Source organism: Xenopus laevis, chromosome 9_10L, assembly GCF_017654675.1.
Source record: "Xenopus laevis strain J_2021 chromosome 9_10L, Xenopus_laevis_v10.1, whole genome shotgun sequence".
Classification (NCBI taxonomy): domain Eukaryota; kingdom Metazoa; phylum Chordata; class Amphibia; order Anura; family Pipidae; genus Xenopus; species Xenopus laevis.
In genome coordinates this window covers 92,324,125-92,351,657 of record NC_054387.1, presented here as the reverse complement: position 1 = coordinate 92,351,657, position 27,533 = coordinate 92,324,125, and the positions used below count along the sequence as shown (strand labels likewise).

The 27,533-nt window shown below is 37.1% G+C and overlaps 3 protein-coding genes across 3 annotated transcripts; all 3 read left to right on the top strand.

The window, feature by feature from the left end:
• The first annotated feature begins 430 nt into the window (after positions 1 to 430).
• cryga.10.L (crystallin gamma a gene 10 L homeolog) lies at positions 431 to 2,645 on the top strand. The gene is made up of 3 exons (XM_018236876.2): positions 431 to 537; positions 1,166 to 1,408; positions 2,260 to 2,645. Exons 1-3 carry the CDS (start codon positions 529 to 531, stop codon positions 2,533 to 2,535), a joined length of 528 nt encoding a protein of 175 aa, XP_018092365.1. The 5' UTR covers positions 431 to 528; the 3' UTR covers positions 2,536 to 2,645.
• Positions 2,646 to 8,907: 6,262 nt separating this feature from the next.
• cryga.11.L (crystallin gamma a gene 11 L homeolog) lies at positions 8,908 to 11,716 on the top strand. Its single transcript, XM_018237024.2, has 3 exons — positions 8,908 to 9,013; positions 10,463 to 10,705; positions 11,373 to 11,716. Exons 1-3 carry the CDS (start codon positions 9,005 to 9,007, stop codon positions 11,646 to 11,648), a joined length of 528 nt encoding a protein of 175 aa, XP_018092513.1. The 5' UTR covers positions 8,908 to 9,004; the 3' UTR covers positions 11,649 to 11,716.
• Positions 11,717 to 20,026: 8,310 nt separating this feature from the next.
• cryga.12.L (crystallin gamma a gene 12 L homeolog) lies at positions 20,027 to 21,698 on the top strand. Its single transcript, XM_018237022.2, has 3 exons — positions 20,027 to 20,109; positions 20,348 to 20,590; positions 21,367 to 21,698. Exons 1-3 carry the CDS (start codon positions 20,101 to 20,103, stop codon positions 21,646 to 21,648), a joined length of 534 nt encoding a protein of 177 aa, XP_018092511.1. The 5' UTR covers positions 20,027 to 20,100; the 3' UTR covers positions 21,649 to 21,698.
• Positions 21,699 to 27,533: the final 5,835 nt, after the last annotated feature.

The following is a 27,533-nucleotide window of genomic DNA, read 5'->3' as shown; positions in this document are numbered from 1 at the left end:
AAAATAAATAAAAAAAATATATATATGTTACAAATATAATAATGTTAACAAAATGCAAATATCAAATATTAACATACTTCAAGAGATGAAAAAGTTAATAGCGTTAATAGTTAATGAGATAAATATTTAATGATAAAATACATATATAATTATATAAGTATGTAATTAGATTAAAATTACTGTCTCATGTTCATACAGGTTTTTGCAATGTAGTTTGTATGTTTCTGTATAGAGAATGTTGTAGCAACTGGTCCTATTGAGGTCCTGATATCTCGATACAGTCTGTAACAAACTGTAGGTGCAAGCAATTTTATAGAATTGAACTTGCCTGTTCATACAGTATAGGACAGTTACAACTGGATTGCTGAGTGCAGTTGATACTTTATGCATTCACTTAACTGTACAGAAAGTTGTCAGCATAACTCTCAATTCCTGCCAACTTCAGCAAATGAGCAAATGTATATAAAAGCTGCTCTCTACTGTCCTTGATCAGTGCAGCACTTTTGGCCACACGTCCAGTCATTCAACATGGGAAAGGTATGGTTTGTATTGTGTAATGTTTGAGGGAATTTTTAAAATTAACTTGAACTGAATTTAATGCTTGCTTAATTCTCTCTCCAATCTGAACTAATGAATAATGTGCATGCATGGAGGCTACGGTATCCTGAAACGACCACCAGAATGTACGTGGCATTAATTTGTGATGGTACTGAAAATTATGGTATTTCAATACAAATCAAATACAGGGAAAATAACGTGTCATGTAATTTACCAAAATGGGCATCTTTTGCAAATTGCTGCATTGTCTACAAGTTATGGCACTCACAGCCTAGCACGCATTCATAATGATTCTGGAATCAAAAATTGCATCTTACATTTTGCACGTGTTTCATAAATAAGGCCTGTGGTGATTTCCTTACTGCTTCTCCCTTATATTGAAATATATTTTATTTAAGATGCTAATTCCTTTCTCCTTTGATTGTAACTGAGAAAATTATCATCAATCATTTATTATAATATGATTTTAATCTATGAATGTATAATGTTGAGCAATATAACTTCTTTATTATACACCAGCAAGTTGAGTTTGCAATGCACATTGACTACTCTTTGCTATTATGACATACTCTTAAATGCATGGAGATGGCTTTGTTTTTATAAACAGATCACCTTCTATGAGGACAAAAACTTCCAGGGTCGCTCATATGAGTGCAATTCCGAATGTCCAGACATGTCCTCAAATTTTAGACGCTGCAACTCCATTCGAGTGGAAAGCGGAGACTGGATTCTCTATGAGCACCCCAATTACAAAGGGCATCAATACTACCTTCGTAGGGGAGAATATCCTGATTTCCAGCAATGGATGGGTTTCAATGACTGCATTAAATCCTGCCGCCTGAGTCCACAGGTAGGGAAATCAGATATTATTTATGCCACCTAAAGCTTGCAAAACCAAGATGAATGTGCAATTACTATTAATGCTATATTTTTAGTACAGGTTTCACCTTTTAATTTAATATTACCCCTTTTCAGCCAGGCTAGCAGCAACATACTGTAGGTTACTCCTGGGAATCCTTACACTACATGGGCAGGCCCTGGCAGTGATGGATCATACCTTATTTTTGTGGAAACAATAACCTAAGATTGAATTTCTTCATCACGTACCAGTCAATGCATGCATAACCAGCCACATGTCCTAGGAACTCTACAATGACGGGACAAAGTAAAAAATTTAAAAAAAGCGATACGGTGAAAACAAATCTAAATGGAAATCCAAAATATACATAATTATATACAAAATTTAAAAACATGGGGTTAAAAATAAAACATACAACAAGAAGGTAAATTCAGTGTGTTTCAGGCAAACTTCCATGTTACTGAAAACGAAATGGCCTGCCCTCAGATCAAAGTATCTATTATTTATAGGAATGCACCGAATCCAGGATTCGGTTCGGGATTCAGCCAGGATTCGGCCTTTTTCAGCAGTATTCAGATTCGGCCGAATCCTTCTGCCCGGCTGAACTGAATCCGAATCTTAAGCCACTGTAATAGACAATGTGATTCAGCTTTATCTACACCAAGATTTAATGCCCAATAGCTCTCCTTCCCATTGCCATATAACTAATAAGAGAAATTTTAGATACCAGATGGGACAGCTATTATTTTATTATTGGCTGCAGATTTGAGAAAACGTATGGAATGTAAGAATCTCTGCTATTTAACACTATGAAAAACTAACTTGATCATTTCATTTAAAAGCACCAAGGATCATTTAGAATGAAGATCTATGAGAGAGAGGATTTCAGAGGTCAGATGATGGAGTTTACTGAAGATTGTCCCAATGTCTATGAGAGATTTAATTTCCAGGATATCCACTCCTGCCAAGTCCTTGATGGTTATTGGATGTTTTACGAAGAACCCAACTACAGGGGACGTCAATACTATCTGAGGCCTGGAGAGTACAGGAGATACACTGATTGGGGAGCCATGAACCCCAGAATTGGCTCATTTAGACAGATTTACCATCACTATTGAACTGCCTTTAACCTGAAGATCTGTAATATGATGAATTATTAACATGATGGCAGTTCTAAAAGATATAAAATATATATTCCTGACAAAAATAAATCTTATTAGAACAATGATGTGTTGATTCAAGTGTCGTTATTAATGATAACTGTAATAATGTCAATAACTAAAAACTCACAGAAAGCCAAGTAATTTTTCGTCTGGAAAACCATGCATAGTATAGAAATATCTTAGTTTAATCAGAATTTTTAATTCTATTAAAACAATTTTGTTTTCCTTATGAAAATTTTAACGTTCAGCATTTCTAAGACCACGGTTGTCATACTTAAAGTAAACCAAATGACTTTGTGGTTATATGTGCTGCCCTTTGTCTTTCATTGCCCATTCTGCTGCCAATTATGCTCTGCATGTAATGCAGTTTGCTGCATATGCTGCTCCACTGATTGCCTGTCTACTCCCCAGAATTCTCTACTCATGGCCTCATCTCTTCCTCCTGTGGTGTTGCACTTTGTCTAGATGACCCAATGGAACACCAGTCTGCTACCTAGCTTTGTTTGATACTTAAACTTCTCCCTATGTCAAAAGTCAGGTACCCAGATGGGTTGCTGGACATGAAACTTGACCTCTGATAGAAGAGTTTGTAACTTAAAGGAATAGTTCAGTGTGAAAATAAAAACTGGGTAAATGGATAGGCTGTGCAAAATAAAAAATGTTTCTAATATAGTTAGTTAGCCAAAAATGTAATATATAAAGGCTGGAGTTCACAGATGTCTAATAAAACAGCCAGAATCCAATTTCCTGCTTTTCAGCTCTATAACTCTGAGTTAGTCAGCGACTTGAAGGGGGGCCACATGGTACATTTCTGTTCAGTAAGTTTGTAATTGATCCTCAGCATTCAGTTCAGATTCAAAAGCAACAGATATGACCCATGTGCCCCCCCCTCAAGTCTCTGATTGGTTACTGTCCGGTAGCCAGGGTAACCAGTCAGTGTAAACCAAGAGAGCTGAAAAGCAGGAAGTTGTGTTCTGACTGACATGTTATATATCAAATCACTCCAGCCTTTATACATTACATTTTTGGCTAACTAACTATATTAGAAACATTTTTTATTTTGCACAGCCTATCTATTTACCCACTTTTTATTTTTACACTGAACAATTCCTTTAAGCCCGTAGCTCTGACCAGGCACCTCCCAACAGTTCCTTGCAGTTTTAAATATACACTCAGCTACACCTTTACATAAACATGTCATTTTACCTGTATACTACTATATTTCCTGGATTTTATTCATTCATAACTACATGCAGCCATTATAGAAAGCACAGAAAAAGATACAGTCGGCATCTGTCATCTCTAACTTTTTTACTACAATGCCTACTGCGATTTTCAGCATTCGTTGTTGACATAAAGTATTTCATCCTAGTGGCAGCATTTGGCCACAGTTCTTCTGATGCAGTAGAACAGCACAGGTAGGGGCAGATTTATCAAGGGTCGAATTTCGAAGTGTAAAAAACTTCGAAATTCGACCATCGAATTGCATTACTTCGATATTCGAAGTCAAAGGTTTTTTTAATCGAATTTGACCATATTGGAACAAGAGGATTTTTTGGAATAGGGATCTTTCTATAATTTGGATATCCATACCTTAAGTCTGCTAAAAATCGTTTAAACATGAAATAAATCCAATAGGATTGTTTTGTCACCAAGAAGTATTTGTGCAGCTTAGTTAGGTTCAAGGACACGGCAGTGTTTTATTATTATATTAATTAATATGGATACATTATCCAATAATGGTATGTTGTTTGTAGGCCTCTCTCTGAAAATAGGAATGATGTGCACACTGAGCTTTTCATTTACACCAATTAACTGACTACTGTCCTGTTCATGCTCAGATTCCCAAGTCATAAGAATATAGGATAATGGCAGGGGAGGAGAAGCTCTAAGCAAATCACCAGCAATGATAGGAATCCAGTTAACAAAAGTGTGGCAATGCACTACACAAAGCCTTCTGGATAAAAAGCTTATATAACCTAGACAATATTTCAAAACAGGAATCCTCTTTTGTTTTATACTTGCTGATTAAACAATTATAAGCTGTATATAGGATCTGCTGTCTCTGATATTGTATCAGAGGAGGCTTTTCATTGTGCCAAATGAGAAAGGTAAGCATACACAATGAATGAATGAACTCATACAGAATAGTATAGTTCTGCAGTGCAGGTATTTGCAGAGATCTGTATTTGTTTTGCAAATAGACCTATTCATTATTGTATATCAGACAAGGGTATTTTTAAATCAAAATATTGTACTCGAATAATTATATGATTAAAAGTGTGATTGCATTAAAGTGGTTTGCGAAATCCTCTAAAATAAAAGCTGAAAGGAATGGAACAATACCATAGTTAGAAATCAAAATTGTGCAATACTGAGTAATGCTTGCTCATATTTACATTACTAAATATCGGATAACAAATTGTGCCAAATTTAAAGTGAACCAGGCATAATCTTGTTTGTGTTCTGTCATACACGATAATGACATTTATTGACCTAAGCAGGATTCATGATTAACAGGAAGGAAGCCTTGACCCAAAATCTTCAGTTTTATTGTATCTGACAAAGGAGTGCCTTAAAGGACCAGTAACGTCAAAAATGTTTACAAAAAAATTTGTTAGAATACAACAAAAAAAATACCAACACAAATTAAAATTTAAAATAGCAAAGCCTTTATTAAGAAATAACTTACAGAAACTCCACTTCCTGTCCTCTTCAGAAACGGCAAAAGGGCGACCATCCATCCTGCAGCGCTCGATTTCTCCTCCTGGCTATTCACGGACAGCATGCAGCTGGGACAGTGTGCGTCCCCTTGTTAAGCAGCGGGATTCTTGCGGCTCTGTATGGATGGACATGGTGATCAGCGCAATTTACCAGTTGAGGGCTTCACCAACGTGCTCCTGCCGACCCTACCAGACCCCTTGTTCGGGTCTTTGGTGGTAGGCAAGTATTACCTGCGACCTGGAGAATACAGAAGATTCAGTGACTGGGTGCATCTAATGGCAGAGTAGGGTCTTTTAGAAGAGTAATGGATCTATAAATAGTCTGTCATTTCTGATTAAAACAATATGATAAAATGCCTCACAATCAGCGCCGTTTCTGGGGAAGGAGCCGCCCCCCGCACCGACTTACCTGTCGGGAGGGGAGGCAAGAACACTATTGCGAAGAGCGCAATTGCGCTCTCTCGCAATAGCGCAGCCGAATTTCCGGTTTAAAAACTGGAAATTCGGCTCTTAAAGGTGCAGGAGCGTTTTTTTGCCGCCCCTGGAATCCTCTCTGGCGGTGCCGCCTGAGGCGAGCGGCTCAGCTCGCCTCATTGGCGGAGCGCCCCTGCTCACAATACTTGTCTTTTTTTAATTGTTCTAGGGTATGATCTGATCGGTAAGGTGTGGTGATGGGAAAGTTGCATTTAAGCACGGGATAGAGGAAAATATGCAGCTAGAATTAATCTTAATCATTTCAAGGGGGTGCCAGGGGTATAGTGCTGATTGAAAATTGTGTGGAACTGGTCTATCTTGACAGATTTCCCATTGAGAAAATGAGACATTGCAGATGGAGAACCAACGAATGGATCATGGTCTTAAAGGCTGCATATCACAGGTGGATTCTGAATGCAAAATGATTTTTAACTAGGCATAGCATCATCAAAAATTATATATGGACGCAACCATATTAAAACTAAGTGAAATAATGCTAAGACATTTAGACCAGAGTTAGAATTAAGTGCTATACTACCATTTGCAATAACAGTGGTAGTAGATAAGAATAACTCCTGTTTGCAGATGTAAATGGATATAGCTTATACACAAGGTATTGTTGCACAGGTTGAAAAATAGCAAAAATGACTGCTGATAAGATGTCCAAATAGAATATGCATGGGATTCCAATACTGTGACCTCATATTCCAGTTTAATATCACCAACTCCCAGGCCTTTATTCATTTCTAATTCAGTCCAAATTCCATATTCCTACAGTATATTTATACACACAGTTAATCCTGCGTCTATGTCACAGACGTCAAAAATGCAGACCATATAAACCAATGCACTTAGGGGAAACTGACCTAGCTTTAGAAATCCTGAGCCTGAATTAGTTATCCTTGAATCCTGTTTCAAGCTTAGAAGTCCCTACAAAGGCATAAAATCTTTACAGGACAAGGAAAGCCGAATTCACTTTGGGCTAACCATGAGGATGCAAAAAGTCTCAATCCAAAAATCCACCATCTCAGACCTGCTGAGGTTGTATTTAAGTCAATGGGAGAGGTCCCTATCCTATTTGGAAGTTTCTGTGGTCTGCGCCGGTATTAGCCCGAACATCTGACGATTTTTAAGGATTTGGGTTTTCGCTTGATTTTATCGAGTTTTTCCCTGATACGCTTAAATTGAGCTTTTTAAATAATAAATAAGGTCAAATCATGGATTCTAGTTTGGTCTGACTTTTTTTTCAATAAAATATCAGAAGAATTAGAATTTTGATAAATAACCCCCTAAATGTATGCCAGAGAAATTCTAAAGAAGCTATTTTACCTGAAGTTCCCAGACATCCCTCACAAAATTAGACATGTGCATGCACAATACTAAATATACTACTATACCAAAAACCAATGGGATGTCTCGGAATTATAGGTAAGATGGTGCTGTAGTGATGATTTAGGAATTCTCTAGGCCAGTGCATTTTTTTTTAAAGAGGGTGGAGGCCCAAGGAATTATTTCTGAGAAAATTACCTGGTGGTCCAGTGGTGCGGTAGGGACTCCCACCAGGCTCCCTGCGGGGATGCCCACAGTAGCGGCCGCTTCCTGGTTGAAATGGGATGGGATGTCTAGGAATAATAGGTAAGATGGTGCTGTAGTGATGCTTTAGGAATTCTCTAGGCCAGTGCATTTGTTTTCAAAGAGGGTGGAGGCTCAAGGAATTATTTCTGAGAAAATTACCTGGTGGTCCAGTGGTGCGGTAGGGACTCCCACCAGGCTCCCTGCGGGGATGCCCACAGTAGCGGCCACTTCCTGGTTGAAATATTTAAAGGACTCCTCTACCTATGCTCACTGCCCAACATAGAGGTTTCTTTCCTAAGTTGCTAGGTGTGGTCTACTTCTGCTTCTAGTCTGATATTCGGTTTTAATTTTTGCCTGCCCATGACCTTATCTTTTTTGCTGCCTGTCCTGTCTCTTGCCTGGTTTTTGACGACTCACTTGGATCACGATTCTGTACTTTTCTACTGGTGTAGCTTGTGACCCAGACTACTCTCTTGACTACTGTTTTGGTCCTCTCATTTTAAGACCTGGCAGCAGGTGAGTAGTGGAGGACTACTCGTGAAGTGAGTATATTCTAGTAGGATTGTTTTGCTAATATTATGGGTTCATGCAGCTTAGTTACAATGAAGTACAAGTTTGCGAACATTTTTTGAGCTAACTAAACATTTTGCATTCCCCCAATTATGTATTTTAGATCTCATCAAATCTTTAATTATTAATTAAGTGCTATTGGGAATTGATTTAGTAGTGTAACTGAGATTGTTTTGTTCAATAGCTATAGTGTCCCCATGTGCAAAAGAAGACTATTTCAGTCTGGACAGTACTGGGATCAAATTTGAAACTGGCTCAACAAGCCAGTCATGTTTTATAAGGCTTTTTGACCACTGTTGTTTTATTAAGAACAACCATGGCAAAGCTTCCTGTCACTGACCATTTAAATGAAAGGAAAATGTTCTATCATTACCATATAATAGTTTCTGCAGGAACCAATAAGGAACTGTTGTTTTGTGGTTACCAATTATTTCATGCTTTACATGGTGAGTGTTAAAGGCAGAGCATTTCATATTTATATATATGATATATATATACTCCTTAAGGGCACCATATCCATCATCAGTCCATTTTGGTCTACTTTTGATATCTCATTCCTTGGTCACTGGTGCTCTTAAACAAAAACTGAAAATTGATTCCTAAAAAACAGTTTATTGAAATATTTAGGAATGGAATGTTAGCAATGAGATGCTATATTTTGCTAGTTTCAACTGAAATTATTGATATATATATATCTATTAAAATATGAAAAACATTTTTTAAATAATATTATTTCAACAATACAATGTAAAAAATATTAACAATTTGATGTTAACTGAATTAGTTTGCATTCCTGTGACATTGTGTGTGTTTTGTAGTAAGTGACTACACAGAATGTTCTTCTACTGACACCAGCAGTTACAGTACATTTGTATCTGGTGTAATCAAAAGCTGACGAGAGAGATATACGAACTTTCTCGGCTTCACTATATTATGAATGAGACATACTGTACTATACATTCCCTGTAGTAAGCAAAATAGTTTTATTGTGTGACTAATGCAGATACAGCAACAGGGTTTGTATATAAGGCGGACACTACATTTTATTCCACAGCACTGAGAACTCATCCAACATACTCATAATGGGCAAGGTAGGAGAAATATTTTCTTGTTTCAAAAACCAAAATAATGTAATAATAATAACATAGTGTTAGTACATCTATTTAACAATATTAATGTATGCACCAGTATCCTTTATATTATTCTATTTATTGTGGCTCTCTTTATAATTTGCGTAAGTTAAATTCTTTAGATATTTTTGATGCTAAAAGATGTTCCTGTTGTTGGTGTTTGTAATACAAATGTAATTGTGTTTACTCTGCAGCATATTGCTGCCATTGTGTTAGCTTGTGACAGGAACAGAGATATACTTGGCACTGGAGAACTGGTCCTAACACAAGCAAGTTATTCATCTGCACTTTTAGTTTGTGATTGTGCAGGTATGTGTGTTATGCACATATCTATTGTGCGACTTAAAAACATTGGGGTGGACAGGGTTTGCATAAGTTAAATTCAAGCATTATTTAAAAAACATACCAGTAGATTCTTAAAAATCATAAATGACTTTACATAATAATAAATAATTACACAATAAATTACATAATAAAAATGTTTGCACATGAAATGGAAAGTTAAAGGAGAACTAAAGAAAAAAACAATATGGATAGAAATAATGGATTTTATATACTGAGCTTAATGAGATTAGCATTTTGGTAGTCCAATAAAGTAATGATCCATGCCTTCACAGTTGCCCACAGCATTTTTTGTCTGTCACTGGAACTGCACAAATATAGTGTATTCTGGTCTACAATTGAAAAGCTAAGCATAGGTGTCATCAGAAATCATTTGCAGAAAGTGAGGTTTTACAACTAACGCATACTACAAATAAAAATCAATAGAAAGAAGATTGGGAGCTATTGGGGCACCTTTACAGGAACAGAACTTCACTGCTAAAAGGTTGGTTTGGGCTGATACAACAGCTTAAAACCTATGGTACAGCATTTCTTGTCTAATTATTTGAAAAGAAAACATGGAGCTTCTGTGGCACCTATTCAGTAAAAGATTTTCACTGCTAAAGGATTGGGGCTTGTACCAAAGCTTAAAAAATAATTTACAAGACTTTTTGCCTAACTCCTTGTTCAGCTTTCATTGAATAGAAGTTTTTTTGAAAACCCCCAAAGTTTCTGCCTTTCCATACAACATAATGCTTGTAGTTTTGCAGAATGGCTAATTAAGCAAAAATACAACAGTTTAAATTATCTCAATCTTCTGGTTAGATTTCATATGAACTACCAATCAGAAATATTTTAGACAAATCCTGCAATCTTTTAAATATGGGCACCAAAAAGCAAATTATGCATCAATAAAGCAGGGCACACGAGACTCCTTTCTAACATTCTAACAAAATCTGGTTGAGTAGTTCTCTTATATTACCTGATTAATATACTGCATCTAATCCTTTTATTGTTTGTTTTTTATAAGAAGTATACTGATGGTTTCAAGCATCTGTTTTATTGAATAAATTTACATTCATTTTCCAGATTATCTTTTACGAGGACAGAAACTTCCAGGGCCGCTCCTATGAGTGCAGTTCTGATTGCTCTGACCTTCACTCGTTCTTCAGCCGATGCAATTCTATTCGTGTTGAGAATGGCAACTGGATGCTCTATGAACGTCCCAACTACTCGGGTCATCAGTATTACCTAAGGAGAGGCGAATACCCTGATTTTCAGCAGTGGATGGGTTTTAATGATTCCATTAGATCCTGTCGCATTATACCTCAGGTACAAACCAATTTTCACTGCCTACTATTTAGATGCACGACTAGCAAGGATAATCACGATCTTGTTTAATATTTTTTTCAAACAAATTTTAAGTCTTGTTTCTAAAGAATGCCTCTTTGATGGATTTCAAAGATCAATAGTGGTGCCATAGCAAAGTTATAAATTGATATGGATTGTTGCATTTACGCAAATTTAATGTAGTCATTAGCTGCATACATCATAGTCAAAATGTCATCATATCACCAACTTGCAATTCAGTATAAATAATGTCTACAGTCTAGACTTAATATATAATGCTCTGCCAAAATTGTAGCTCCTGGAAATGTATGGTGAAGGTCTCCATGTGATAAAGGCTCCTAAACTAAAATATAGTACGGTAGTTAAAAAAGTGAAAACTAGTGCACCAAACACATACAGATGCTGTAAGCTGTTGATTCAAATAGACACGCTCTGTTTGAAAGGAGGATTACACAGCATTTGAAAGGGTATGGCATTTGCTTTCATAAAATAGCTTCAGTTTAACAGTGCTAAAAACAGATTACAATTTTGCAAGATCCTTTATGAATTTAAAACATTTAATACACACAAACATTTTAGCCTAAGGGAATAAAATATAGAAAATATAATAACATTTACACATTATTAAGACCCTTTCATTTTCTGACAGCACCGTGGATCCTTTGGGCTGAGGATCTATGAAAGGGAAGATTTCAGAGGTCAGATGATGGAGTTCACTGAAGACTGTCCAGATGTGAGTGAGCGATTTAATTATCAAGACATCCACTCCTGCAATGTGCTTGAGGGACACTGGGTCTTCTATGAACAACCTAATTTCAGAGGACGTCAGTACTACCTCAGACCTGGAGAATACAGAAGATACACTGAGTGGGGAGCTGTCACTCCTAGAGTTTGCTCCTTCAGAAGAGTCCATGAATTATATTAAAAAATATGTGCATGAAAGGATCATGATACTCCTGCTTCCAATGCAACAATAAATGTGATATAAAAATACTAATGTCTATTGTGTGCTAGTAAAAGTATAATGAGTAAAGTTATTATTATAAGAAATATATTAACCCTATTTTTAAAGTGTACAAGAAGAATAGAAAACAAGAGAATGTTTACACCAAATGGCTGTAAATCAAGTCATGAGTTCATAATCAAAGCAAAACAATAATTAAGGTCCCATGTAATTGAATGAACATCCTTTGTTGCTTTTTGCTATTCATATCTTTCTCACCACTTTATCTTCTGTTATCCTGCTCACTCCCACCACATTGTCCATCTTCTATTCTCTCTTATATACTACACTTTTTCCCCATTGCCTGTTACCTCCATTCTTTTCTGTTGTATCCCCCTTTCTCCTGTCTCTTGTACTTAGTCTCCCTGTTTATATCCTCACTTTGTTCTTTCTGACCTTTCACTTTCATGCCCTCAGATAAAATATGTTTTTGCCTGCTCTATCAATCCTTAGCATACCTAGCTATTCAACCATGTTTATTCCCTTAGATTCTCTCCTGGCTTGCTGTAAACTGCAAGGAGGATTCTCAATCCCAAAGCCTTCTCCAGCTAACCAAGCCATCATACCCATGTTCTGGACAAGAGAACATGAACGGTCACAATGACAATGATACTGTGGTCGAAGTATAGGCTCTAACAAACACAAAGTAGTGCTACACACACACTCTCACCGCTCTTTGCAGCGTCAGGTGCCATCTGTGACCCTGTCTGCCCAGGTCTGGTTCACATACAAGAAAATACTTCAGCAGCACTCCGATTATGGTGAAAAAATTGGTACTTTATTCGTGCCTCAAGCTAAGCGACGTTTCGAGCTTTTCCAGCCCTTTATCAAGCTCTGTTATCCCAAAACCCATTGTCAAGAAATTATGCAATGGCCAGCTGTAAAGCATTTTGGTATAGCATCTACCATAGACTCCATTATAATCAAATAATTCACATTTTAAAAAAACGATTTCCCTTTTCTCTGTAATAACAAATCTGTACCTTGTACTTGATCCCATCTAAGATATAATTAATTCTAATTAGATGCAAAATAACCCTATTGGCTTTAAATAATGTTTAAATGATTTGTATGTTGTTATATAAAAAGTTTACATTTCCACTTACTGGATCCTCAAAGATGCGCTATCCCTCAGAAGGAAGGGATTGCTGACCCCTCATACATTACTAAATGCAGATTTTGGCAGCAGGGAGAAAGGATAGTGCCAGGTTGGACTAATTATGTGCATGTACAGTTTCGTATGTCAGAAGCCAGCAATTTCCATCTTCTGTGGTTCCAAGGGCTGGATTTTTTCTGGCCTACATGGTGGCACAGTATGGCACACACAGGGGGCAAAGGGCAGGGGAGTATGACACACACAGGGAGCATAGGGCAGACAGAGTATGGCACACACAGGGAGCATAGGGCAGGCACATTATGGCACATACAGGGAGCATAGGGCAGGGGAGTATGGCACACACAGGGAGAATAGGGCAGGCAGGGTATGACACACACACACACACAGAGCATAGGGCAGGGGATTATGGACCACACAGGGAGCATAGGGCAGGCAGAGTATGGCACACATAGGCAGCATAGGGCAGACAGAGTATGGCACACAAAGGCAGAATAGGGCAGACAGAGTATGGCACACATAGGGAGCATAAGGCAGACAGCGTATGGCACACAGGGAGCATAGGAAAGGCAGAATAGAGCAGGAGACAAGGAAAGCTCTCAGGACCACTCTAAAATGAACAGTTCATACTGTGCTACATACAGTGACACAGTGTTGGTGCCCCTCCAGCAGTTTGTATGAGGTGTGAACAAGTGAACAATGAAGTCTGGGTCTGAGATGTGAGCAGTGCAGGGCTTTTTGTGTGTGAACAATAGAGGTGATGGAGGTGTGAACAATGCAGGGGGATTACTGTCTGAATTTGAGGTGTAAAAAATCAGGGGCTAATAAATCTCTCTAGTGATACGTTTTAAATCTTACACAAGGTAAGCAGTCACTGCTACAAGACTTTCATGTGTGGGACCAAACAAGGGGCCTCCAGGAGAGCACTGTCATAAGCCATTGGCCTTCAGGACAACACTGTCCTAAGCCCATCTGTAGTGGAACAAAGATCAATCGCACATCCAAAGTAAGACTTTTCTTCATTCTTACTGACTATTGCACTCTCCCGGCTGCCAATCTCTGCACCTGCACTGCACCCAAATTGAATAAACAATTAATTTTAATGAATAAAGGAGCCACTTTTTAAAATCAATATAGGTCATTTTGCTAAGTCCCTAAAACTGTTGTAGGACTTTCCAAAAGTTGAACATTCCCTTTAAGTTTAGCTTTAGTATGTTATACAATGTACTATTTACTTTTCACTAGGTCTTTATATTTTTTTAATTCTGTCTCCAGCTTTCAAATGGACCCACAACTCAAAAATCTATTTCTCTGTGAACCTACAGTTTTATTGTAATTGTTATATTTTATGAATATCCTGTCCTATTCATAAATATATGTTACATATTATTGTAACAATGATTTTTTTAAAGGCGACCCATAAGCCAGCAGCCTTTCTTTATATTTTGTGTACAAATAATGGCTTCTTATCTAGCAGCTAGTTAACACGATAGTATGGGTTAGACCGAGTACTGACAATTTCTTTTTTGTGCTTTGTGTAAAACTGCCTTTAGAACCAGGAACTACTTACAGGCATAGTTTAATTAGCTGGCACTTAGACTGAGCACAGGTAATTTAATTCAAACTACTGCTTAAAGTAAGTTTGCATCCTAGCAGCCTAGCTGCTAAAATTCCAAACTGGAGAACTGCTAAACAAAAAGACCTGCTAAATAAAAAAAACACAAAGTATAAAAAATTAAGAGCAATTCCAAATTATCTCAAAATATCACTTTAAATATTTGAATAAAAAGTAATTTAAAGGTGAACTAGCCCTTTAAGGAATGATGCTTCACAATATGGAAAGACCCCATATCTGTAAAAATCCAGATCCCTAAGCATTACAATAAATCCCATACACAGTGCTATGCAATATGTTGGCGCTATATAAATACATGTTAATAATAATAATAATAATAATAATACTTACATCCCACTGTCCTACAACTTCCTCCTTTCTCCTTCCTTGTTATGCAACTTAGTCAGCCACTTGTTCTCTTGACTCTTTAGCAATACATATGCTGTAATACAGGACTTACATGTGTATTACAAGCATAATGTATTACTACACACATAAAGATGAGGCAGACATGTATCCACCACGTTCAACCTCTTTGTGTAACCAAAACCTAACTTCTAGTTAATCCATTAGGTGAATAACCCCCATGAGAAGCCTCTGAAATTTGTCGAGGAGGGCACTTCCTTCGAGGCTTCAAGCGGAGTTCCCCTTTTTACTGTAATCATTCCCAATTTGGACAAACCTTCCTAATGACTGAGCCCTTCCATATAATTTACTTGTTTATTCACACCTCGTTGGTGTTCAGAGCTGTCCTTTCCAACATCTTCAACCAAAAAAACAATACTGTTGTTGAGGACTCACGGTAGACCAACCACCCTGTCCTTTCAAAACAAAACAAACTTGGATAACAAATGGAAAAAACCTACACTTTGCAGATCTTCAAAAAATAACTGTCTATTATAGATAAGGCTGTCAAATTTTTTTTCAAGCACTCAAACACTGCACACTGGTATACTGTATATGGTGTAATTAGTTATTTGCATCTATCATTCAGTGAAATCAGATGAGTGCCTGCATAATGCATAATCAAAGTCAACAACAAGCCACATATCTAACATATAAAACGAATGATACACCTATGCTCTTTTATTTTCTATACACTAGAGCTGTGATCCACGTTTTGGGTTTGTCCACAATGTGACCCAATATTATAGAATTCTGAAATATCATTGCTAAGATAGGTATTTCATTTGTCAGATAGGACATTGTAGGTGTGGGACCAATGTTTTGTCAACATAAATTAGTCCTTGCCATCCTTCTGGATGATACAGAGTTGCCTGAAAACTTAAGAAAGTTAGAGATTTATAAATAGAATGCCCCATTCTAATTAGTGAAAATTGAAGGCACACCCATTGCAGGAACAGCAACCATCTAATATCCAGCAACTAACATTGGTACAAAAGTGGGTCATACTGAGGAGCTTATTGATTTTCAACCTGGCACCATCATAGGATGCCATCTTCCCAACAACTTAGTTTGTGGCTTTCTGCCCTGCTAGAACTTCTCCAGTCACCTGCATGTGTAGTGACTGTGTATCACCAACTGCTGAATCTCTATGGAAGCAATGGCAACAAAAGAGCTACATGTCAGAAATTATTAGCATAGGTTTCCAAGGTTGAACATAACCAAACAAAGTTAGTTGCCATTTGAATGGTAGAATCAAGTTCCCCGGAGTGACATTGATAATAGATAGATGAGATAGATGGATAGATAAGAAAGATTAGATAGATAGATAGATAGATAGATAGATAGATAGATAGATAGATAGATAGATAGATAGATGAGATAGATGGATAGATAAGAAAGATGAGATAGATAGATAGACAGATAGATGAGATAGATAGATAGATAGATAGATAGATAGATAGATAGATAGATAGATAGATAGATAGATGATAGATAGATAGATAGATAGATAGATAGATAGATAGATAGATAGATGATAGATAGATAGATACTTTTTTTTACATTTTTTCAGGGAACCAGAAACAAATGGTGCACAATCCAGATAAATGTAGAATTAGGGAAATGTATTATATATTGGTGTATAACAAAAAACATTGTAAAATAAGAGAAAACTTAAAATTGAGTTTTCACTGTAGATAGATAGATGATAGATGATAGATAGATAGATAGATAGATAGATAGATAGATAGATAGATAGATAGACTTGAAATATCTGATAATAAGGTTGATGACATTCTAGTATTATTTGTATATAAAACATCTGTCCCACATAATAGATAGAAATAATGGACTAGAAAACTACTCTGAATCACATGAATGTTTTCCATTTGTTTCAAAATTGCTGACTTGATTGTAGAATCATGTGCCAAATCCCTGGAATGTCTGCCTTTTTTATTTTGTGGTATTCATTCAGATGCTGGTATTGTTCTTAATGCAGTACTAGAACAGGTTTTTAGATTTTGCTTTTGTTGTATAATTTGCCATCATTGTAAAACATACTGTAAACAATTCTTAGTAATCTGGTATACATGCAGTCCTCAAGTTACATAGACCCAACTTACATACAACTCACACTTACAGACGGGAGCTATTACAGTAACATAGTATGGTTTGCTTGACTTTTATTAGCATTTAGCTTTAATAAACCACCTGCTCCAACCTCCTCTGGTGTGTGTTGTCTACTGGGGAGCACAGAAAGATAAAAATATGTTGGTTTTTTATATAGCGTATACGCTTATAAATCTCTTTTGTGAAGTGAGAAATGGATGCGATGCAGTCATATAATCTGTCAGGAACCGTTGCAAATCAGGCATGAATGAACCAAGTTTGGTGTGCCAGTACAGGTTTCCTATCACTATGTCCTCTCAGAGGCACCAACAATTGTGTGGCCTAATCCCTGTTACTAGTGAATCCTAGTCATCACCAAACAAGGTTACCATGTACTCACAATTAATTAATTAGCCTGTCTGTATCGTAATGACTTGCATAACGCATCCACCCACACGTCAAGTTCGGATCAAGTTTGCTGAATGAAGCCAACTGCCACCCCTAGAGGGCTTTGTCAAAGGGCTTTGCTTCTGTATAGCTATGACTTTATGGCACAGGTTAAATAGTGGATAACAGATAACATCATTATGTTCTACAGAGCTTATCTGCTATCTGCTGTGTAACCTGAGCTTTTTCTCCTTTAAATGGCTGCCCCCATTGCTATACAGCAGCTTATTTATATAAACAATAGTAGTGTTTCTAAAGCAAACACAGCAGTTTTACAAATGCAGGGCAACACATTATATTTACAGACATTATCTCATATGTAACCCGGGGACTGCCTCTATTTTCAATATATCATTAATGTCATCATTAATCATTATTAAAATAACAATAATCGCAAATTGTTGGTTCTAAAGTCTGTTGAGAGTATAAAATGAATTTTGGGGTCAAAGTTAAGAAGTTATCTTACTGGTTTAATCTAATTAGTTCATCAAACCATTGGTACTAGGCTAATGCATTGCAAAGAATAGATATAAACTAGAAATCAGTTTAATTAACACACTGTTGAAGAAAAAGAAGATAGGTTAGGTTAGGAGATCTCATTTAAAATCTGTCATGTTAGAAATAAGGACAGACATAACATAAAAAGAGAGAGGGCAACAATAAGGGGTGTATGTGTCTCCTGAAAAGGGCTTGCTGTCTAGCTGATCACTTTTAAAGGAAAAGTAACATTAAAAATTTAAAGTGTTTTTAAGCAATAAAAATATTATGTACTTCTGCACTGGTTAAACTGGTGTGTTTGATTCAGAAAGACTACTACAGTTTATATGCTGTGTAGCTTTGGGACAGCAATTCAGTCTGAAATAGCAGATAAATTCTGTAGAATACAAAGGGTTTTGTTGTTACACAGGAATTTAAACCTATTGTATTCTACAGAGCTAACCAGAACCAGAAGCTGTCTGGTAGTGGAGTTTGACTAGGTTAATAACTTGAGAAACAACTAAAATGATCTGTTACATCACAAAAAAGCCACTGTGATTCTGCCATTTATAGCCACTTTTGTGAGCATAACTTATATTCTGTACTAAAGGAAAACTTTACCCCCAAAATAAATACTTAAAGGGGATCTATCACAAAAATGAAAAATGTAATATGTTTCATGTCACTGAAATAAGAAACTTTCTAAATATAACCAGTTATACATTCTGTACCATTTATTAAATAACAAGGTTACTCTTCACTGTCCGACAATCAGCAACCTATCTCTCTTTCTTTTCAATTTATGCAGTAGGTGGAGTCAGTTTTTATTGACAGTTAGGTCTAATACATTGTTTGGGGGGGTGCACCTTTTGCCTAGAAAATATATGAGAGCTCACTATTCTAAAACAACCATCTCTAGATTTAATTCAGTGAGAAAAAGGTTTAACACGTGAAAACTCATGGACGAGATTCGATTTGAGATGCTATTCAATTCAGCAAAACTTATCTTACTGTTTTTTATGTGAAAACTATATGGGAAAAAAAAAGGAACTGAATTAGGAGAAAAGTCTTTTCTCCATGAATTGAATCTTGTCCATAACGTTTCACGTGATAAACCATGAGATAACTTTTTCTCACTGAACTGAATATGGCCCTCTGTTGGAAATCATCTTTTGCTGCATGCAGGGTAATGTGCCAGAGTGAGTTATTTTGTGTGTGCTGGAGTTGTTTATCGGAGTTAGCTCTAAAACATCTGCTAGGAAAGGGAGCTCCCATTAAAAAGACATATTAGACCGACCTATCAAACAAAATCTGACCCAGATCGAGTGACTATTATCTGTACTGATTATTTCATAAACGGTACTGATTTGTTAATCGATTCTATTTAGAAAGTGTCTTATTTTAGTGAGATGAAGCTTATAGTAAATTTTTATTTTCATTATAGATCCCCTATAAGCAACAGATTATAGCAACAGTTTATATCTTATTAAAGTAAAATATTTAAGAACTGGAATATATACTGGAATATATACAGTATTAAAGTAAAATAATGCCCCTCTGCATCTCTTACCCTGAGCCACCATTTTGTGATGGTCTGTGCTGCCTCAGAGATCACCTGACCAGAAATAATTGTAACAGGAAGAAGTGTGAAACAAAAGACAGAACTTTGTCCATTAGTTGGCTCATGTGGCCTAGCATGTATGGTTTGTTTGCTTTGTTTGTGTGCACCGTGAATCGTAGGATCCCAGGGGTGGCCCTTAGTTTTTAAAAATGGCAATTTTCTATTTAGGATTACTCAATGGCACATACTACAAAAAAAGTATTTTATCAAGCAGGGTTTTACATATAGGCTGTTTTATGCAATATATTTTTATAGAGACTTACATTGTGACCTACAGAGACCTACATTTTTCCTTTAAAAAACAAGAATCCAGTCAACATTCCAAACAATATTTTCCAGCAAAATATCTGCCTAAACCTGTGCTTATGCCAAATGTACTGTCAAGTTGACTAAACATTTAATAGAACTGGCAGTGCCCTGAAAGCAGCATAAAAGAGAAGAAAGAGTAGTAAATCCATGCTATTAAACAGGAACTGACTGTTCTTTGTTTATACATTTCTGCAGATACAGCACAGGGGATAACCAATAAAAAGGCTTTCTTTTCAGTCACAGGTCCCACAAGTTCCTCCTGACTACAACTGCCAACATGGGGAAGGTAAAATAAACATAACTACAGCTAGAAAGAAGCAATATAAGCAACACAAATACAACTAGCATGCTACAGATAATGCAAAATTAATTAATATTATGTTTAAGGAAAATTAGTTATCATGCATTTTTATAACAGATAGATATTTTGTTTAATGTGCCATGATAGCTCAATATGGACTTTAGTATACCATCACAGATCCTATGTCTTTAAACATGTTTGAATATATATTTTTTAATCCTAGATCAGTTTCTACGAGGCTAGAAACTTCCAAGGCCTTTCCTACGAGTGTACAAATGACAACCCAGATCTGCAGCCTCATTTCAATGCCTGTAACTCTATCAGAGTAGAAAATGGCTGCTGGATGATATATGAGCGCCCCAATTACATGGGACATCAGTACTTCCTTAAAAGAGGGGAGTACCCTGACTTCCTGCAGTGGCAGGGACTTAATGATTCCATCAGGTCATGCCGATTGATCTCAGAAGTGAGTATCATTCATTTGATAATAGGCTTTATAGATATACAGTATTAATATACAGCAATTAGGTCCTTTCATCCATTATGTCGTTTAAAATATATGTTTATTGTGAGCTTAGGTATCTCTTTTTTACTATTAGAGATCAATTGTACACTTCAGTCATGCAAGTTAACTTTTATTATTGGACATGATTCTTACAGTATATGTTTAATTACATTTGCATGAAAGGGGGGATACAGAAGCCCACACTGCAACATTTATTTTGATATCACATCAAAGTGATTCCAATGCAGAAGCTGCATGGAATACCTTTTGTCTTTTATTCATTCTCAAGCACTTTCAAGTCTTACAGGGAATGGATAAAGAATGAATGTAAAAACAAAACACAAAGTATTTCCTTACATTCCTTTCCATTCCATTGCTGTGAATGGGAATGTTTTGATTTATGGCCCAAGTAAGAAATTATCAAGAAATAAAGGAAAAGGTGTCTAGGGTTTTAAATTTTGCTTAATTTTCTGAGGCTTCCTAAATAAAACTCATTGAACTACAATAACTTCCAGCAAAGACAAAAAGGTAATTAGTGGAGAACAGGGCACGTGGGTGACCCACAATGTTTGCGAAATTGTGGGTCACCCGTAATTTCCAGTGGGGGCTGGGGAAAATTTTAGGGGGGGGGGCAAGCCCCTTAGCTATGCCATTGGACGTAATACTTAAATGCAAAAGTGTAAAAAATAATCTTTTACATATTTGACATGTATGTAATACTATGCTTGCTGCTGTAGAACCTGAGTTCTGATGGACATAAAATAAAGGTTTATGAAATGGATGACAGCAAAGGAGAAATGATGGAGTTTATAGAAGATTGTCCTAATGTTTATGATCGCTTCTGCTCTCATGACATCTATTCTTGCACTGTGCTTGATGGCCACTGGATCTTCTATGAGCTTCCCAACTACAGAGGAAAGCAGTATCTCCTAAGACCTGGACAATATAAGAGATTTACTGATTGGGGCTCCATGACCGCAAAGGTCGGCTCTTTCCGTCGTGTTATGGAAATGTTTTAAGAGATTTTAAATGTGTTTATATGAATAAAAATAAAAGTAAACTTACAAGATATGATTTGTATTACATTGAAGGACGGAAACTTTGGCAATCACACCTAATAGTCTTTTGCTGTATACAGTGTAAATATGCATGGCAGTATGTATCTGATGCTTACAAATGTAGATGGAAACATCAATATTTGTAAGAGCCTATTTAGAGACATACTACATGCACATTTATGTAGCCTTTGCAATATTTGATATCATTAGACAGTAATCATATATTTACAGCATCAGTTTCTGTTTTTATACTTGGTTTCCACTAACCCGTGGAAACTATTAAATTAAGACATATTTATAGTGATAGCTTGTGCAAAATACAGGCGGCAAAAGATACATCCTTGCAATCTTGTTGTTTATAGGTAAAAACTTGACAAAGGCAGGGGCAAATTCCCGACTTACTACCCCCACCTTAACCATGGTCTAGAAATAACAGACTACCATACTATTAGATTTCCACTGGAATGATATTTTGACCATAGCTTTATTAAAAACATGTAATCATGAACATTTTATTATTATTTGCATACAAATAACAATAGAAATAAACATAAAAATAATGCACGGGTATAGAATCCATACCAGCAACCAGAGGCTTAGTCTACCTGCAGCATGGTGAGTATCAGGGGTACATATGTATCTGTCAAACTACACCGCCCCTTTGCTCTTAGAGAGGCCCATAGGGCAAACAGATACAAGCTGAATGACCAAGATGACTAACTTCTACATTCCAAATATTATTTGTATTGCATCCAGACCTGACCCCTTACATCCACATACCGCTCCACACCTGCAGGCCAACTTCAAAACTCATACAATGTTTCTCTCCTTCATTTAAATGCATGCCATCCTTTGTCATGTATGCTCCAGCATTTTGTTTAGGTAGTTTGTGCACAATAACTATTCCCCCCGTAAATGTACAAATGTCACCATTGCTATGTCCCTCGTTCTTTACATGGACTTATAGGACTTGCCGCCCTTGCACACCAAACTACAATCATCTTCTGAGCTCTATTCCATTCCTTTAAAATGTCACCTTTCTTAAAAGAATAGTCACCTTGTCAAAATTACCCCCAACATGCAAAATTATATCTGACACTCCCCCATTACACATTCCCAAGAGGTGATGCTGAGTTCAAGACATACTTTCAAACCAGGACCAGTAAACATTGACATCCTACTGCTATGTCCCAAAATACCTTCCAAGTAAATAAAACTGTGCCGCTAAACTGTATAGATGTGTGTACGTGTATAAATACACAGTATATATAATATGATCGCACTGGGGGTTCATTTGGAGGGGTTGTGCTTGATGGACTATTGTCTTTTCAACCAAGTATGTAACTAAGTCCTCTGTGTTTTTAGAAATCAGCAAGTGTATACCAAAAATAATTGTTTAATTATAAAGCCCCAATATTTTCCAGAGTGCTGTAAATTGAAAATTTGCTTAGAATAGATCAATTTATGTCATTCTAAAAATGAATACTAATATGAAACTTCTAAATCCGAGGACTTGCATGAATATATGTACGAATGTGTAAGTAACTGCATTAGTAACTGACTAGTGTCAGGGGCATGGCACGAGTGCTAACATTTCCTAAGTGCTAATATTTCATAAGTGCTTAGAAATGGCAGTTATACAAGGCAGTTCCATGGAACTAACTCCTGTCTCTTCTCATTCCTACAGGCAACACAGCTTATCCATATACTTGCAACTGCTATATACTGCTTATTCTGGCAACACAGCTTATATCAATACTTGTATCTGTTAACCTCAATAACTTCTGTCTGTTAGGCCTATTCTGCTTTAGTTCTTTTATAAATATCTCAAGCACACATCTGTGTCCACTCCTCAGTGAACAAGAGATATTTTTATAGCCCCAAACCTGGTTCTGGTGTCTGTAAAATTCTGCCCTTTGCTAGCTGGTTAATTGATTAATTAGTCAATTAGGCTCTGGTTTTCCCAATCAGCTACATATAAATTCAGACCCAGTATAGGGGATGGCACGAGTGCTAACATTTGCTAAGTGCCAATATTTCACAAGTGCTTAGAAATGGCAGTTGGACAAGGCAGTTGGACAAGGCAAAATGAACCGGATTATCTTCTATCAATTTTGAACCAGCTGTGATAAGAAGAACACAGATTTGTTTGTACCTGCCAGTTTGTTACTTCTTATTCCAAACATGCTTTAACCTGTGTTTCTCCTCCTTACACTCTCATGCTTCATAAAACATTTTTCACTACATCCCCCATCAAGTCCCAGTTCTATACAAATCGCAGCCTCTCTACTCTCCTCTCCTTCCCTCTCCACACATGAAGTTTATAAAGTTCTCTGTTAAGCTACCCCATGAAACTCCTCTTTTTCATATAAACTAAGAACTTACAAATCCTGCTCTCACTTAGTCTATCTCCCCTTTCTATTACTGGCAGCTGGGGACATTTCCCCAAACCCTGGCCCTTACCACATCCCAGTTATAACACGGTCACAGGCTCCTTCTCTTCGGTGCAAATTCCAAGAGTACAGAACTCTTATTCCTATACCCAAAAACCCAGTTAATCTTTCCTGTGCTCTGGAATGCCAGATCTGTTTGCAACAAACTCACCGATATACACAACCATTTCATTGCAAATTCCTTTAACCTACTCACAGTTACTGAAACCTGGCTTTCTGCTACTGACACTTCCTCACCTGCTGCCCTGTCCTATGGGGGCCTACACCTTACTCATACTCCAAGGCCTGGTAACAGACCTGGAGGTGGGGTAGGTTTGCTTCTCTCTCCCCACTGTACTTTTTAAGTTCTTCCACCTGTTCCTTTCCTATCATTCTCCTCATTTGAGGTTCACTGCATTATGCTCTTTTCTCCTGTTTCACTCTGCATTGCTGTCATATATCGACCACCAGGACCAACTGCACAATTTCTGGACAACTTTGCTGCCTGGCTTCCTTACTTTCTCTCATCTAACATCCCATCCATCATATTAGGTGAGTTTAATATACCCGTTAACAACATTAACAACCCTTCTGTCTCTAGACTTCTTTCACTAACCTCCTACCTAGGCCTATCTTTGTACTCAGACTCCCCCTCTCACTCATAGTAACATAGTAAGTAAGGTTGAAAAAAGACATGTCCATCGAGTTCAACCTTTTTTTTTTTTTTTTTTTAATTAACTACCTATCTGCCAGTTGATCCAGAGTAAGGCAAAAAAAACCCATCTGAAGCCTCTCCAATTTGCCTTAGAGGGGGAAAAATTCCTTCCTGACTCCAAAATGGCAATCGGACTAGTCCCTGGATCAACTTGGACTATGAGCTATTTCCCATAACCCTGTATTCCCATCCAACCCCTTCTTAAAGCTATCTAATGTATCAGCCTGTACAACTGATTCAGGGAGAGAATTCCACATCTTCACAGCTCTCACTGTAAAAAACCCCTTCCGAATATTTAGGCGGAACCTCTTTTCTTCTAATCGGAATGGGTGACCTCGTGTCAGCTGGAAAGACCTACTGGTAAATAAAGCATTAGAGAGATTATTATATGATCCCCTTATATATTTATACATAGTCATCATATCACCCCTTAAGCGCCTCTTCTCCAGCGTGAACATCTCCAATTTGGCCAGTCTTTCCTCATAGCTAAGATTTTCAATACCTTTTACCAGCTTAGTTGCCCTTCTCTGTACCCTCTCTAATACAATAATGTCCTGTTTGAGTGATGGAGACCAAAACTGTACGGCATATTCTAGATGGGGCCTTACAAGTGCTCTATAAAGTGGAAGAATGACCCCCTCCTCCCTTGACTCTATGCCCCTTTTACAGCTCAAGACCTTATTTGCCCTTGATGCTGCTGACTGGCATTGCTTGCTACAGACAAGTTTATCATCTACAAGGACTCCAAGGTCCTTTTCCATAATGGATTTGCCTAGTGCAGTCCCATTAAGGGTATAAGTGGCTTGGATATTTTTACATCCCAGGTGCATGACTTTACATTTATCAACATTGAATCTCATTTGCCACTTAGCTGCCCAGATTGCCAGTTTGTCAAGATCATGTTGCAAGGATGCCACATCCTGGATGGAATTAATTGGGCTGGATAATTTTGTGTCATCTGCAAACACTGATACATTACTTACAACACCCTCCCCTAAGTCATTAATGAACAAGTTAAATAAAAGTGGACCCAATACTGAGCCCTGGGGGACCCCACTAAGAACTTTACTCCAAGTAGAGAATGTCCCATTAACAACCACCCTCTGTACCCGATCCTGTAGCCAGTTTCCTATCCACGTGCAAACGACTTCATTAAGCCCAACAGACCTTAGTTTAGAAAGCAGTCGTAACTCCAATGGTAATGCTCTGGATCTCATATTTACCAGACTCTGTTCAACCACCAATTTTACTAACTGACCATTTCCCCTCTTTGATCACAATATGCTCACATTTCAACTCTCACTAACTCCCTCCTCACCCCCTGCTATTCCCCAAACATGTACTTACTGTGTGATATTCAGTGCGCTAGGGTATAATCCGTTTTTTGCCCAAGTGCCTAAATGGAAAATAAGGTATCTAGTGTAATACGTTCGTTTCACAGAGTAAGGTAATAGCAGGAGCTACTCACAAGGGATCTTCAATTTATAGCATATTGTGATGGTTAGTGCCGTAGGATGGGCCGATATTTATCATTGCTGCCATAGTTACTATTGTTTCCATAGTTACCATTGCTGCCATAGTTACTATTGTTTCCTTAGTTACCATTGCTGCCATAGTTACTGTTGTTTTCTTAGTTACCATTGCTAACATAATTACTATTGTTTCCATTGTTACCATTGTTACTATTGTTACCATTGCTATAAGTGTTAATACTGCCGCTACTAATTATACACATGGCAATATATGTATGTACTGCTACAGAAACCTAACATGTTCAAATTTACCAATTGCAGAGGGATTAAGATTTACTAATGACCCCTTACAATAAAAGAACACTACGATGGGCCAGACATAAACTATACTGTTGGCTAGACAAGTCTGGTTGAATGCTAACCCATAAACTGGATGAGCAAGACAAACCCCTCTCGATACAAAGAATTAGGAATCACCATCGCTCTTTTACAGGAAAGCCACAAACGACAGTTAATATATTTGCTACCTTTTATCAAAATCTGTATGCCAAACCACCCCTTGTTCTGGAGAAAATCGGTGAGAAATATTTCAACAACCTCGATCTTCCCAACCTTACAACAGATCAGGCTGAATTTATAGATTATTATTTTTAACCTGTATTTGTAGAATGTCAACATATTGTGCAGCGCTGTGATATTACATTGGAAGAGGTCTTACAGGTCATAAAACAGCTGAAACATAACAAAGTCCCAGGTCCAGACGGCCTCCGTAACGCATATTACAGAAAATCTGCTCCTGAACTGACTTCACATCTAACATCTATGTTAAACAGCTTTAGACGTGATACATACTTATGCCCTGAATCCTTACAGGCCAAATTATGAATAGGAGAGAGATTGAATAGAAATAGGAGTAATTAAAAGTAGCAATAACAAGGAAGATGTAGCTTTACAGAGCATTTGTTTTTAGATGGGGTCAGTGACCCCCATTTGAAACCTGAAAGAGTCAGAAGAAAAATCATTCAAAGACTATAAAAAAAGAAAACATGAAGGCCAATTAAAAAGTAGCCATTCTATAAACTACTAAAAGTAAACTTAAAGGTTAAACTTAAAAAGTGAACCACCCCTTTAAGGTCCAACCACTACCAGGGATCACTACAGTCTCACTAGAATGTCTCACTGAATTGTTGGAGCATAAATGCTCTGACCATAGTGAGATGTTTTATG